The following is a 12,777-nucleotide window of genomic DNA, read 5'->3' as shown; positions in this document are numbered from 1 at the left end:
TTTCATTTATCTAGAAAAGACTAGGATGATATTTCTCTATCATTACGATTCAGGTCTCTCAGTGAGACTTAACATGTTTCTACCACCAGAGTTAAAAATCCACCAAAGAAACAATGTGAAGGATTCACAGCAATAATACTCCATCTCAGATAAAGCATAATGTGTGCTTATTTAATTTAATGAATATATCATAATGATATAGCTTTTTGCTAATTTTACATATATCCATAGCACATTTGAAGAGAATAAGAACAATGTATCTGACCAAGCTGCTAGATCCTGAGGTCAGAGACCATGTCTCATTTACCTCTATATCCCCAAGTCCTGTATGTGATAGATGTTCAACACCTCGTTGTTGATGAAAGTTAGAAGCAATGATTATCAACTCCTGAAAGTAATATTTTAAGATACCTAAAACATTTTGAGCAGCCAAAAAAGACCCCATGTTTCAAAAAAACTGGTTTTGGTCTGCAGGTAAACTTCCTACCTCTCGATCCTTGAGTTTCATGGCAAGCACCAACTGATGCCTGTGGTTAGTGAGAGCCTCCCGGTAATTTCCTTTGGAGAAGAATGCAGAGCCCAGATTCCCATGAGCTCGGCATTCTCCTGTCTGGTCACCTGAATTGGGTTTAAAAAAAAAAAAGATAAAATTTATCTAAGTTACAGCATTATTTATAATATATAATGGCCATCCTAATACAACAGCCACAGATTTACTAGCTAAGATTTCACTTGCCTTCTTTTCTTCTTCTAAAAGACTCTATGTAGGAAGTTATGGTCCTAGAAGTTAAATCTCTGGACAACTGTTATTGATGTTATAACATACAACTGCAGTCAGGGACATAAGTGTTCTGGAAATGAGAGGTCATTGCTTTGTTTCTGAACAACCATCAGCTTGTTGGTTCAGTCACTTTACTCCACACCTACCATAATATGTTGCTTCTTTACAAGTATGCTTCTTTACAAGTATGCTGACCCACCATATCTCTTCTCTTACTGCAATCCTCCAAGTCCTTGAATAATCACTGTGATGATTATCATAAACCACATTTTTTTTTTAAAATGAGGAAACAGCAGCACAGAGATTAGGCAACTTGCCGAAGGTCACACAGCTAGTTAAGTGGCAGAGCCAGGATTCTAAACTCAGCGGTCTGGCTCCATAGTCCACACTCTTAACCACTGCACTGCACTATTTCGTCCAACAAAATGATGGTGCATTCTATTGTAGGCAAAAATGAAAATTAAGGTCAAAGATTCACCCACAAATCTATCATCTGAGATATTAAATCTGTGAGCCCATATCTCTGAGGAGGCAATGAATATGTTAATCCATATCTTTTGGCCTTTTGGGAGCTTGATACCTTGTTAAATGAAAAGCCCTAAAGACCTAAGTACTCTAAAACAGAGAATGTTCCCGAGGTACAATCACTTTTCATGGCACATACTACTCCCATTCACATCAGGTTAATCAGCTTTCTTCATTTCCTTTCTGTACTGAAATAAAGGAGAAAAGCATAACTCTACCTAAGGTCTTGGCTACATCCAAGTCCTGCTGCATGTATCCAGTGCTCTTCTCTGTGTTTCCGAGAGACCAGTAAGCACTGCTCAGCGCAGAGAAAACGGAACCTCTCAGTTTGAGGCTGCAGGTGCCAATCTTCAGAGCGGCTTCTAAGACAACCACAGAGGCCCCATGATGGCCAGCTGTCAGGAGTTCTTGCCCAACCACAGACACGACCACAAAGGGACTCTTGTCCAGTTTCATTTTCTGAAGCTGTTGATAAGTGGGCTCGAGGGAGTCTGAAGAAAAACAAAAGAAAATAAGAGAATATAGGCTTATACACAAAACAATCTTTTCCAATATGCTCTAGAAACAAATGTTTATCATACCTTTTTATGGCCTGTTTCAGGTACAAATTCTTCAACCTTTCAATCTAGCACCACCCTTACTGTCCACTCATTCATACGACTGGGTAACACCAATGTCTTTCCAGTAATTTCCTTACATCACTTTCACATGCATACACCACACTTGTCCTCTCTTCTGGTCTTTCTTTGATCAGGACCCACCACTTTCCCTGAATGGTTCTCCCTTCTCTGACCTCCTGCCCTCTCAAAATATCACAGGCACATCACTCAAGTCCCACCCCTACTATATACAGGCAGACCTCAGAGATGCTGTGGGTCTACTTCCAGACCACTGCAACAGAGGAAATATCACAATAAAGCAAATCACATGAAATTTTTGGTTTCTGTGCATATCAAGAAGAAAAAAGAAATCGTCTGAGTTTACTAAGGTAAGATGAAAGACAAAATTAATGTTTATCTCATTTTATTTTCATGTTGTGGAAAGGACACAGATTAGGGGTCAGGAAGCCACAGGGAGATTCTTTCCATTTGAAGCTAGGTTTCAAAGTGGATGACCTCTAAGCTCCTTCTTCCTCCTCTTTTTTTTTTTTTTTGTGGTACGCGGGCCTCTCACTGTTGTGGCCTCTCCCGTTACGGAGCACAGGCTCCGGACGCGCAGGCTCAGCGGCCATGGCTCACGGGCCCAGCCGCTCCGTGGCATGTGGGATCTTCCCGGACCGGGGCACGAACCCTTGTCCCCTGCATCGGCAGGCAGACTCTCAACCACTGCGCCACCAGGGAAGCCCTATTTTTTTTTTTAAAAGACTGTTGCAGAGCTAATGACTATAACCTTACAGTGAGGTAGCACTTGTAACACTTTTGTTGTTAGCTTTCCTGAAAAACTGTTTCACATTAGTTGTTCCACTGTGCCTATGTGGAAAAAAAAAAAAAAAACTATTGAAAGGTTGGTCTCTTTAAACTGTGAATCTCTCAGCCAACAGTACTGCATTAAAATGTAATTTTTACAATTTATGACTTCAAATCTCCACTTGCCACTAAGGAGCTCTCACCCGAATCAACATTACCACGGAAACCTCGAAACCTACTGGTGCCTAAAGCATTTTTCCCTTCAATCAGATCACTAAACAGAGAACAAAGAACATTTTTACACCTATCAAGATGCAAGCAGTACACAGTACCAGTAAACATTTGCTAACCAATAGGGTTAAATACAGGCACAAGAGCCCAGGAATTGCTAGAACAGGAAAAGAACAATGCCACACTGAAATAACTGTGAGCAGAACTTTGGTGGTATCCACTGATGGATTTGGCAGCCAGTGATGATCACACATTAGCATCCCAATGGCCAATTAGCAGAAGCAAAAATAACAGAATTTTAGAGCTGAAAAGACCTTGAAAACACCCTTATTTTATTTATTAAATTTATTTATTTATTTATTTTTGCAGTACATGGGCCTCTCACTGTTGTGGCCTCTCCCATTGCGGAGCGTAGGCTCAGCGGCCATGGCTCACGGGCCTAGCCGCTCCGCGGCATATGGGATCTTCCCGGACCGGGGCACGATCCCGTGTCCCCTGCATCGGCAGGCGGACTCTCAACCACTGCGCCACCAGGGAAGCCCTAAATTTATTTTTATTTATTTTTTTGGCTGTGTTGGGTCTTCGTTGCTGTGCGTGGGCTTTCTCTAGTTGTGGCGAGTAGGGGCTACTCTTTGTTGTGGTGTGAGGGTTTCTCACTGCGGTGGCTTCTCTTGTTGCGGAGCACAGGCTCTAGGCGTGCAGGCTTCAGTAGTTGTGGTGCGTGGGCTCAGTAGTTGTGGCTCACGGGCTGTAGAGCGCAGACTCAGTAGTTGTAGCGCATGGGCTTAGTTGCTCCGCAGCATGTGGGATCTTCCCGGACCAGGGTTCGAACCCGTGTCCCCTGCATTGGCAGGCGTATTCTTAACCACTGCGCCACCAGGGAAGCCCAACACCATTATTTTAGAAATGAAGAATCTGAGTATTTAAGTATTGAGTATTCACGCAAGGTCAGATAGCTTGGGACAAAGCCAAGGCAAGAACCTATTGCAGGGCTCTAAGTCCAGGCTCTCTGATACTATACCGGGCAAAATTCTTGTTCACACAAGAAGTCAATTCCAGCTGATTTTAAGCAGGGAAGAAATGCACTGAGTGGCTACTGGGAAGGGTGGAAAACCAGGCCTCCAGACCCACAGTCAACTTTTGTGAAAAAGTTCCTGGTGAAGGCAACATCACCACTGCAAGTAAACACAGGACATTGCAGCTTGTAATTCTGCCTCCACCACTACTAAATGCCGCCCTTGGAAAACGGATGTCACTATTGCCACCTGCCACCACTGGAACAAATTCTGTATATCCTTTCTTCTTTTAGCCTTTAGCTCCTAATTCAAAGGTGGAGTCCCAGGTGCAAAGGAGGATGCGAAAATTAGGATCTGATGTTTTCAACTTTTATAGTGGAAGGCAAGGAGGCAGAAGTAAAAGACAGGGAGTTCCCAAAACACAGGAAGAGTGTTCAGACACAGATGGCACGAAATGACTGATGGCCAGCAAAGATTCTACTTTTCAGCTGGTGATTATTTTAACCATTGCAACCATGGCTAAGTTCAAAAAAAGAGCCATCCAATAGAGCCTCTAAAACTACACAATCGTAGAAAGAAGAGAGAACATTGCCACAGTTAGAGGACCAAGGGAAATACTTGGAAGATTTTCAAAAGAAAAGGAAATCTTCATTTGTACAAATTTTTACTAAATAAAAATGAAACGGAAGGATTAAGAGGTAAAAGATCAAATTTCCATTTGTGGTATATAGGAAAGAGACTATACATATATAAAAAGATAAATTATAATGCAAGCTCAAATACAGTATATGTTATAAGAGTTTGGAAAAGGGAATGATTATCAAGGGTAATCAGAAAACTTCATAAAAACAGAACCTGATTTCTTAAAGAAAGGGTAGGACTTAGACAAGTCTTTGTACTTTCTTCTGTGAGTAGAGGGTATTTTAGGCAGGTTTGTCCTAAACAAAGGTGCATGGAATGAAAGATAGGTACATGGAATGAAAAGGAATGATGAACAGGGCAGCTTGAATGGCCCAAAGAATATTTATGGGGAAGGAAGCTGATGTGGAATAACACAGAAAATACTGAGCTAAGGATAAAGAGACCTGGATTTCAAAGCCACATAACCTTACTTTCCTCACTTTGTCAAATGTATCACAATTATGATTGTGGTGATGGTTACATAAATCTATACACGTTATAGATAAGTATATGTCAATATTAAATACATATGTGTATATACATGTAAATGTATCTATGTTTGCATCTATGCATGTGTAAAGATATATACACAAAAAGTCCATTTCACTTGATGTAAATTAAAAAAATTTTAATGTCAAACTTCTCTGCTTTGGGCTGTAATTACGTCTCATTTGTCCATACTCACTAATCAGAAGGTCTGGTTAGCAGTTGTACACTCATTTGATAAATAAAAGTGGTAAGATAAGTTTTTTTTTAATGTATAAAAACTGTATAGGCTGCAGAGTGAAGTAAGTCAGAAAAAGAAAAACAAATATCGTATGTTAACGCATATATGTGGAACCTAGAAAAATGGTACAGATGAACCGGTTTGCAGGGCAGAAATAGAGACACAGATGTTGAGCACAAATGTACGGACACCGAGAAGGGAGAGTGGCAGGGGCGGGGTGGTGGTGGTGTGATGAATTGGGAGATTGGGATTGACATGTATACACTAATATGTATAAAATGGATAACTAATAAGACTGTGCTGTATAAAAAATAAATAAAATAAAATTCAAAAAAAAAGAAAAAAAACTGTATAGGCTGGATTAGGTGATCTATAAGATTCTTCCCAACTATACTATTCTATGATTCTAATTCCTATTCTACAGTAAACTTAGGCTGTTAGCAAAAGGACTAATTGTGTGATTTTCTCAGGCTAGATGGAACAGAGTTTTGGCAGCCTGTAGATGTAAAGATGTTTTCCTTTATAGAAATCATGCATAATATATAAAATATCCAATGTCAAAACAACTTCATAAGAATGTAAAGGCACTTTGCAACAATCATTGAACACCAGTTATGTGCTTTCAAAATGTAAAGGCTTTAAGAATTTAAGATAAACAAAGTCACATTTCCTGACACTTGAAAACCTTGTAAGAATGTAGTAGAAGCTAATAATAAACAAATAATCACACTCAACTAAAAGATATACTATATTTATTTCATCAGTTCTGCATATTCATTCACATTTTAACATTTCTGAATTTGAGATTTAATGTCCATGAACCCAATGGTGCCTCACAATGGTTGGTTATTTCTATGTCTAAATGGGGCTAAAAGAATCCTTTCAGAGGGGAAACTAAATTAAAAACCACTGGGCTTGTCACAAAAGGACAAATATTGTATGACTCCACTTATATGAGGTACCCTGGTAGTTGCCAGGAGCTGGGGCGGTAGGGGAAGATGAGGAATTATTGTTTCATGTGTACGAAGTGTCAATTTGGGAAGATGAAAAAGTTCTGGAGACAGATGGCAGTGATGGGTGCACAACGCTGTAAATATACTTAATACCACTGAATTGCATAACTAAAAGTGTTATGTACATTTTACCTTAACTGGAAAAAACAAAACAAAAAACTTTTGGTTCACACTAAAAGGAAAACTTAACCCTCCCCCCAAAAAAAGAAAATAAAAACTGACATGTTTAGCTCTTTGTCTAAGCCACTTCATATTTTTCTGGGTTCATTTGTGAATTTATTTATATCCTACTTCATTACAAAAGGATTCAAAGGCCTTCTATAGAAATAAGGTGGAAAACACAGAAGTCAGAGTGAGTGGAAAATAAAGTAAGGAAAACTCAGCTTAGAGACTATAAGCCCTGGCACACTTCCTAAAGGTGGACAGGACACTAAGCTCTAACGCTTCACAGAGGACAAAGCAAAATAAAGGATCACTTCAGATAATTCCCAAACCTTTTAGATAAAAATACACCAATGCTCAGGAGAAACGCAGTTTTTCCAGGCACCAAGTGCTCAGCAAAAGGACCATGTGTGCTGTGCAGTGTTTGTTCCACACCCACAACACAAATACAAGAGCAAGCTTACCACTGCTGCTACTTCTTTCCACAGAGAGAAGAAGGGCATCACACTGCACAGGGAAACTGTCCTAAAGGGGCCTGCCTTTACATGCCAAGGCTTGATTCTCAAAACAATTATTAGGGGACTTCCCTGGTGGTCCAGTGGTTAAGAATCCGCCTTCCAATGCAGGGGACGCAGGTCCAATCCCTGGTTGGAGAACTAAGATCCCTGCATGCCACAGGGCAACTAAGCCCATGCGCCACAACTACTGAGCCTGGGCACTCTAGAGACCGTGTACCACAACTAGAGAGAATCCCACGCGCCGCAACTAGAGAAGCCTGCATGCTGCAATGAAGAGCCTGCATGCCACAATGAATATCCCGTGTGCCACAACTAAGACCCAATGCAGCCAAATAAATAAATAAATATTTTTAAAAAACAATATTAGGAGGTACTTATTATCACACCCCTTTTACAGATAAGAACTGAGGTGCAGAGAAAGGAAGCAACCTTGCTCAGTCAAGGGGATAGCAAATGGCAGTACTGGAATTAGAGCCCAACCTTTGGGGGAAAAGTCAGGTTTTTTTTAACATAACATTTCAGAAACAGGCCCTCTGTGCAAAGTGACTGCCACTTAAAAGAGAATCAGAGGGAAAGAGTTACCAAGGGTGGACTATCAGGTAAATAAAACGTGAGCCCCAATTTGACTCTGAGAGAAAAGCTTATATATTCGAGCCATTTTCTACCAGTACTTCATAAAATCAGCTTCCTGGATCTTCTGAAGCTGGTAGAAACACCACGACAGGTGATAGCCTATAAATGTAATAGTCTTTAGATTACCAAATTAACAAGAGGATAGAAAATATACACAAGAGAACCCTCAGCAAGAAGCAGCCCTAGCGTCTTTAGAGGAACAAATAAAGGTAAACACAGTCTTTGTAATTACATTATTAAATCTGCCGTTGGCAGTAGTACTATGCTACAACATCCAAATTTACATAAACATTTATAGATACAATGAACTGAAATTGCTGAAAGACTATCTAAAAAGGAGAAATGGAAAATAGTAAAAGGATAATTTGAGGGTCATTAAAGAGTCTCATTTTATATTAATACTTATTTGGACATTTACATAAATGATTTAAGGGAAATACATTACATATAGTGATGTAAATATATCTACAGGAAAAGTAGATTATCTGATATCTGGTTGTTGAGCATGAATGAAACCACAAAAGTAAAGTAAAAAAGACTTAATGCAGTTAGCAATATAGGCAACAACAAAATTTTAAAAATCAAGTAAGTTCCAAAGTGGATTAATATATTTATTTGGGAACAAGAGTATATTACTATAGATTAGCCCTATCTTTAAAAAAATCTTGAAACGTCCCCAAAAGGCCAAACCACAGGAACGCTGTGCACATCGTGGGAGCTTTGTTTGCTTACAGAAGGACTGGACGAGGGAGCTTCCCTATTGCGTCTCAGAATTGCAAAACAAAAACAACTGACACAACAGATCAGACCTACATGTAAAGTGTCCTGGACTGCAGAGTTACGCAACAATGGCAGAAACTGAGAACGCTGCAGGAGGCTAAAATAAACAGTGGGTAAAAAATGGGCAGCAAATGATGACAGATTTTGTGAATTATAACCATATGACAAAAAGAGAGGTCATTAAGATGTTAAATGATGCACAGAACAACGCTGTGCAAAGCAACAGTCTTTCTATAAAATGTTGATGAGAAAAGCCCACCTGGAATAGCTACAGTGGTAAAGGCAATACCAAAAATAAGTAAGTTAAATTGCTTTAAGGAAAGAGAAGAAAATATTAAAGCACTCCAGGCACCTGTAAGATGCAGCTTTTTCCAGGGTCGCCCTTAGGTCACTCAGTATAAGATGGGAAAGAACATGGCACAGAAAACCCTAAGGCTGAAAGAAGCACTGAGCTTTTTCTTGCAGTGTAGAGAAGATTTTCTTATATTTATCTAAACAAATTGCTTCAAAGGCAAAACGGTAAGTATGATTCTGCTGATCTCAACACATTCACTCCAGTATACTAAGGCAGCGGCAGAAACACCTCAGAATAAAGAAGGGATATCTTCACGAACTAAATAAAAAATGTTCCATGTAAATTACTTGCAGAGGGATATAGGGAGAGAATGAGAAAATACTAGAAAAATGGAAAGGAGAGACAGATTGATCTTTTTTGTTGTCCATTCCCCCCCGCCACCCCCAAGTCATGGAGCTCCAAAGTACATCTGCTTTAAGTCAGAGTTTATTAACAGCAGGTCCCCCAGTGGGAAAAGCCATTAGGTTCCTGCAGCAAAGACTCAGCTTTGTATGGGGTTATAAAATCGCATGAAGAGAGGCTTCCTTTCCACTTTTTTTCTAGAACATGAAATCTTCGCCTTCAGGAAAGTTTTTTTTCTTTTTTTTCTTTTCTTTTTCGGTACGCAGGCCTCTCACCGTTGTGGCCTCTCCCGTTGCAGAGCACAGGCTCCGGACGCGCAGGCCCAGCGGCCATTGCTCACGGGTCCAGCCGCTCCGCGGCATGTGGGATCCTCCCGGACCGGGGCACGAACCCGCGTCCCCTGCATCAGCAGGCGGACTCCTAACCACTGCGCCACCAGGGAAGCCCAGGAAAGTATTTTTTTATAGCTATGAATTGCTCAGAGGCCATACGAGTACCATTTAGTTAATCAAACTTTTACTTAGCACATATTTTGAGCCAAGTACCATACTAGCCTGTATATTAAAATTATCTAATGCTGCAAACATTTTCAAAACTAAATAAATTACCTAATGATACTGCCACCAAAATTTTTAGGTTAATTCAAAAATGTACCATTTCAGAAACAAAAATAGAGTTCTGCTTGATGTACCTAATTAGTGTGGAATGTCATTAGCTGTCTACTATTTGCCATCAACCTGCCTTAGTGTCTCCATCACTCTGCAAAGATAACAACTGGTGTACACTTTCAACCCAATCTTCCCAAGAACTCCTTCCTCAAAAATCAATGTTTCTCAAAGGGAAGCCAATCTGATTTGAGCCTTAGAACTCCTCCAACCTCCACAGTACTATTTTCAATCTACTGTTGTCCCAGAATACCAATTGGTATACTACAGAAGTAGTATAGGAGAAAACCATGTATCTACCATGTTTCTCTCTCTTTCAAGTCAACATAATCTCTTAATGCTCCTCTGAAAAATGTTAGACATAGCCTACAGTTAGATCCATATTTCCTCTCATGAAATGTTTAATGTCTTCTCTTATCTGTTTATTTCTAGATGGCATATTGGTCCAACTGAGCATATCAACTTACTAGTAGAGGTGTTTTGGTTTAGAGGTACAAAATCTTAGAACTACAAAAAACATAGGGATTCCTAATGTAACCCTAAAATCCAGAGAATTTGATTCATTTACCCAGTCATACAGTTAGTTAACAAAAAATTCAAAATATAATCTAGGTCCACAAACTTCCAGTGGCCTTACCACCATCCCACTGTTCTTCATTAATGTCACCTATTGACAGTGATTCCTTGTCTTTCTTGGTCTAAAATATCCAATCTTAGCTAATTTCATAACCTATCCATTCTCAATGCCTGAGTCTAAAGTCTTCAAAGGCTAGAAATGTTCTAATGTAAATTAGTATTGGACCAAATACTTTCATCATATTTACCTCTCATGGGAGATTTCATGGCTGCTTCTACCATCCCCACCAGAAGCTGGAGACTCTTGGGGTCCTGAGCCAGCCCAGATGCAAAGGCTGCCAGGGCATCGGCATGACGTCCAAGGTACTGGAGGGCAACACCCTGTCGGAAGTATGCCTGGAAATAAAGAAAAGATAATGCATGTTTTACTTATACACAATGCTCCACCAAGGCTGATGAGGATTCTTGATTAGAACAACAGGTCGGCAGAACTAAACTTGAGGTGGTCCTGGTTCAAAAACCTAGTAAAGTGTTTATAATCAAATCTGACTTCTCTGAACATCATAAAATGTAAGCATACTTCTTTCAGACAAATTACGTTTAAAACTTTCATTCTTTTCCCTTCTAGAACACATTGATTTTATCACATTCTTTGGTATTTATTCACATAGTACTTTTACTTTTTTTTTTGATGATCTTTAAAATCTTTTATCCCAACTTTAATAGCATAAGCTCCTCAAGGACAGGGGTTTGGAGATTTCTTTACATGTCACCAAAGTATCTGGTATAGCGCAAGACAAATGAGAGATATTCAAATTCCACTTATTTTATACTTCTCCTCATTAATTAAAGGGATAAATCAATATGTGATTAGTATTAAGATAACTGTAATGAGTAACACAACATGGTTACATTTTATGTGGTGTTTCAGACATAATATTTTAAAACTGTTATTAAAAATACATGTGCTTTGCTTAGAAACAGAATAAGATTGCTGTCCTTTGTATTGTTTAATTGGATTGGTTAAAAAAACTAGTATTATCAACTGTGAATATAAGGAAACAACCCTCCTTCCAGCTAATTGCAGAAAGGGCCAGAAAATTAATAAAATATTTAAACTTCAGAATGATCTTAAGAATGTGTAGTTTGTTTTTGAACACAGAGTAAAAACAAGTAAATGATCAATGTGTTACCAGTATTTAACCAGCAAAGGACCTTGTACCCGATTAAATAACACATAAAACTGACATATTATTAATGCATTCATGCTTATACGACACCTGCTTCTAAAATACTTGGCCACCTATTTAGCTTAAATACTTTTACAATACTCTATGTTTGTAACACAAATGTAACTTTTTCAGTCCAGTATACTTTGCAATTGTAACAAATTGTATTCATGGAATATAAATGAAGTTTCAAAAAACTCCTAAAACAACTACTCAATTAATTTAATATATAATTTTATAATTTTATATTACGCACACATACAGTGAAAGAGAGCACCTTTTATGTTTATAAAACGTATTTACTTATTTCATTTTTGTATCTAAACTTTGAGGTAACGTAAGATAGGCAATACTATTCAGTATTTCTATTAAGAAACAATCCATAAACAGAATGAATACTCAAATTATTATGAGCTATTCAGATTTCTATTAGTTTAAACTACTAGCAGCTGTTAAAACTCAGACTCCAGTAAGACAATAACCTGTAAATGCACTTTCATTACTAATTGATAAGATCACTTCCTTTCACTGGACTCAGCCATTTTTTAATCTTTAATGTCTTTATACACATTTTTTACCACCCTTTTCATTTCACATTTTAGGTGATTTCTATAATCCAAGAGGCAATATGTACCACATTCCAACTAAAATTAACTATAGTTTACATAATTCTATATTAAAGCTAAACTTAAAAAATGTATTTATATATGTGTGTGTGTGTGTGTGTGTGTGTATACTCTGTAAACTGTAAACTCTATTATTTATGGAGAGAGACAAAATGTGTCTGTAGTAATGATTTCAGGTATATATTTTAAGAAACACAAAAATCTACTGTGTTAATCATTTCACAGTGTATGTAAGTCAAATCATTATGCTGTACACCTGAAACTAATACAGTGCTGTAAGTCAATTAAATCTCAATAAAACTAGAAAAAACACAAAAATTTAAATTAGTCTCAATGAATTTTGATAATTTCTTGCATGTTTAAAGCAAAGCATTATTGTTCATTACTTCACTGAGAAAATAACTGATTTTCCTATCTGCCAAATGAAATCACCGAAAAGTATGACATCCACTCCCCATGCATGTATCCACTCCCTAGTAGGTAGGCAAAGTTCAGCGTTAATGGCAAGTTA

The 12,777-nt window shown here is 38.4% G+C and overlaps 1 protein-coding gene across 3 annotated transcripts in view; it reads right to left on the bottom strand.

Annotated features, from left to right (window-relative positions):
- Positions 1-12,777, bottom strand: part of TTC28 (tetratricopeptide repeat domain 28) — a 590,731-nt gene that overhangs the window by 279,866 nt on the left and 298,088 nt on the right. For all 3 annotated transcript variants that reach the window (XM_004283800.4, XM_033412749.2, XM_033412750.2), the window contains 3 exons: positions 10,660-10,807; positions 1,525-1,797; positions 488-618 (listed from right to left, as the gene is read on the bottom strand). In XM_004283800.4, coding sequence (XP_004283848.1) covers positions 488-618; positions 1,525-1,797; positions 10,660-10,807 — 552 coding nt within the window. The remainder of the gene's footprint in view (positions 1-487; positions 619-1,524; positions 1,798-10,659; positions 10,808-12,777) is intronic.

The sequence above is a fragment of the Orcinus orca genome, chromosome 15, assembly GCF_937001465.1.
Source record: "Orcinus orca chromosome 15, mOrcOrc1.1, whole genome shotgun sequence".
NCBI lineage: Eukaryota > Metazoa > Chordata > Mammalia > Artiodactyla > Delphinidae > Orcinus > Orcinus orca.
The sequence above is the reverse complement of the archived record's forward strand: the minus strand, read 5'-3'. Positions and strand labels throughout refer to the sequence as shown.